At 38.3% G+C, this 2,438-nt stretch overlaps 1 protein-coding gene across 1 annotated transcript in view; it reads left to right on the top strand.

Moving 5' to 3' along the window:
- LOC110036566 (glycerol-3-phosphate acyltransferase 1-like) overlaps positions 1 to 2,279 on the top strand; it is a 4,181-nt gene extending 1,902 nt beyond the window's left edge. The window contains exon 2 of the mRNA XM_020741039.1: positions 1,169 to 2,279. Coding sequence (XP_020596698.1) covers positions 1,169 to 2,107 — 939 coding nt within the window. The 3' untranslated portion in view covers positions 2,108 to 2,279. The remainder of the gene's footprint in view (positions 1 to 1,168) is intronic.
- Positions 2,280 to 2,438: the final 159 nt, after the last annotated feature.

The raw sequence follows: 2,438 nt of genomic DNA, 5'->3' as shown, positions 1-2,438 counted from the left end.
TAGGGGCATATTAAAGTTGATTAGAGTGACACCGGTTAGGATCTTATGGTTCCCTTGTTCCGGCACCATTATTTTTTATTGGATTCACTTAGTCCAAATGAATTTACTAAACTCAACTTAATGAGTTCCATAATTTCATTTAGACCGTGGGAAGCCTCGTTAGCAACCGTAGGTTACCTCCTCCGAGGGGTTCCCGATCTTCCGATAGAGACGTTTTAATTTAGTTGAAATTGTATTTTTTGTGATGTTTGTGATTAAATTTTGAGTTGTTTTATATTTTGAATATTATGAGGTATTTTTTTGTTTGAAATTTTGTTTTTTTTTTTTTTTGATTTTGGTGAATTAAAGCTTAAAGTGAATTATGCCAAATTCAAATTGACGACCTCATGATAGTAAACTCCATCTTCAAGCACAATTGTGTAATTTATTTTAGACTTTAAAATAACCACTATTTTTCAAAGACAATGCTAAGCCTAGAGGGCTTTAATACTTCTGTTTTTTCTTTGAGATTATATTACACATCTCAAAAGTTCATTTCAACCAATTTTTTATTTGTTTATTTTGAAAGAAGTCATTTTTCTATTTTGTATTTCAATTTGATTTCGTATTCTAAAATTAACAAGTACCATTCTTGAATTTACATATAAAACAATTTTTGGTAAAGAAATTTTAATAATATTCTTAACAAGATATTTCCCAAAAATAATAAATTTGAATCAAGATTAATATAATTAAAAAACTTGTTTGGAATACTATTGTTTATCAGTATCTATTAAATACAAGATTCTCTTCCTCCTCGCATGAATGTTATGAACTGTCATAATCATAATTGTCATCCATTTGATCAATTCTCTCCCATCTCTTCCGTTCAGTCTTCATTAATTTAACTATGATCTTCATAGATCAATTCATATAAATATATTATTACATATGATTTTCTTAGTAACAATCATAGAAGCTAGAAACAATCTTACTGAATAATTCGAACATATAGAATAATCGCCCACTTAAATTTGTTCGTGTAGAAAGTAAATGTTATCAAAAGAAGATTTTTAATCTTCAAGTGGAAGAAATCAAGAAATAACCCAGATCTAATTTCTTATTAAAAAAAAATTTCCAGCTTCTCAATTAGAATTTTTTTTTAATTCATGCATCTTCTCCACGACAGGAAGTATACATGGTAACGAAGGAAGAGCCCAACTCAATCAACTCAACTAGACACTCTTCCTGCGCCGTCGCCGCGGCTTCCGCTGCTGCTGCCAAATCAACTGTCAATCATTCTAAGAAAATATCCCCCAAACCCCAAATCTTTCACGACGGCCGCCTCGCCTTTCTCCCCACCCCTTCCAACTCTCTCTTCCTCCTCTACATACCTTTCGGCTTCCTCCTATGTGTTGTCCGCATCCTCGCCGGCCTCCTCCTCCCTTATTCCTTCTGCCACCTTGTCAGCGCAGCTCTAGGCATCCACTTCCGGATGGTCCAACACCGCCCCCATTTCCAGCCCTCCCCCTCCGGCGTCCTCTACGTCTGCACCCATCGCACACTTCTGGACCCCATCTTCCTCAGCTACGCCCTCTTCCGCCCCATCCCCGTCGTAACATACAGCCTCAGCCGATTCTCCGAATCCCTCTCTCCCATCCCCACTGTCCGCCTCACTCGCAACCGCCTCCAAGACTCCCACTCCATGCGCCGCCTCCTCGCCTCCGGCGACCTCGCCGTGTGCCCTGAAGGTACCACCTGCCGTGAACCGTATCTACTCAGGTTCAGTCCCCTGTTCGCGGAACTGGCTGATAATATTGAACCGGTTGCTATCGATTCCTATAGTTCTATGTTTTTTGGAACGACGGCGACCGGCTTTAAGTCTTTAGACCCTATATTTTTCTTCATGAATCCGAGACCAGCCTATCAGATCAGTTTTCTTGGTCGGGTTCCGAAGGAGATGACTGTCGCCGGGGGTTGGACAGCGGCGGATGTTGCGAATCGGATTCAGAGGGAGCTTGCTGCTGAGTTGGGGTTTGAGTGTACGTCCTTGACTAGGAGGGATAAGTACTTGTTGCTCGCCGGAAGCGATGGGGTCGTACCGGATCAGTCGCCGGAGAAGTGCTAGTTCGTTGGACAAAGGTTTGTTATTCGTGTGGCCGGATTATTAAAATGCTGACTACATAACTAGTAAATGTTCTAGTATTTTATGGACTTCGATGTAAAAGGCCCTTTGCAAAAAAGACTTTTTTTACAGCAGTTATTTTAATGTACATTGGGCTTTGCAGATCATTATTCAATCTTTTTTCTTTTTACAGTATTTTATTAAAATAGTAAAAATTTGATGATCTACAAAATAAAATAAAAGTAAAATTTGATGATCTACAAAATAAAATAAAAGTGATGAAAAATATTTCAAAAGCATTTTTTTTTAACTCAAAGTGTTATGTTTTAAACTC

The sequence above is a fragment of the Phalaenopsis equestris genome, unplaced genomic scaffold (genome assembly GCF_001263595.1).
Source record: "Phalaenopsis equestris unplaced genomic scaffold, ASM126359v1 Scaffold208530, whole genome shotgun sequence".
In the NCBI taxonomy this organism is placed as follows: Eukaryota; Viridiplantae; Streptophyta; class Magnoliopsida; order Asparagales; family Orchidaceae; genus Phalaenopsis; species Phalaenopsis equestris.
Note: the sequence above shows the minus strand (reverse complement) of the source record. Positions and strands in the feature narration are given on the sequence as shown.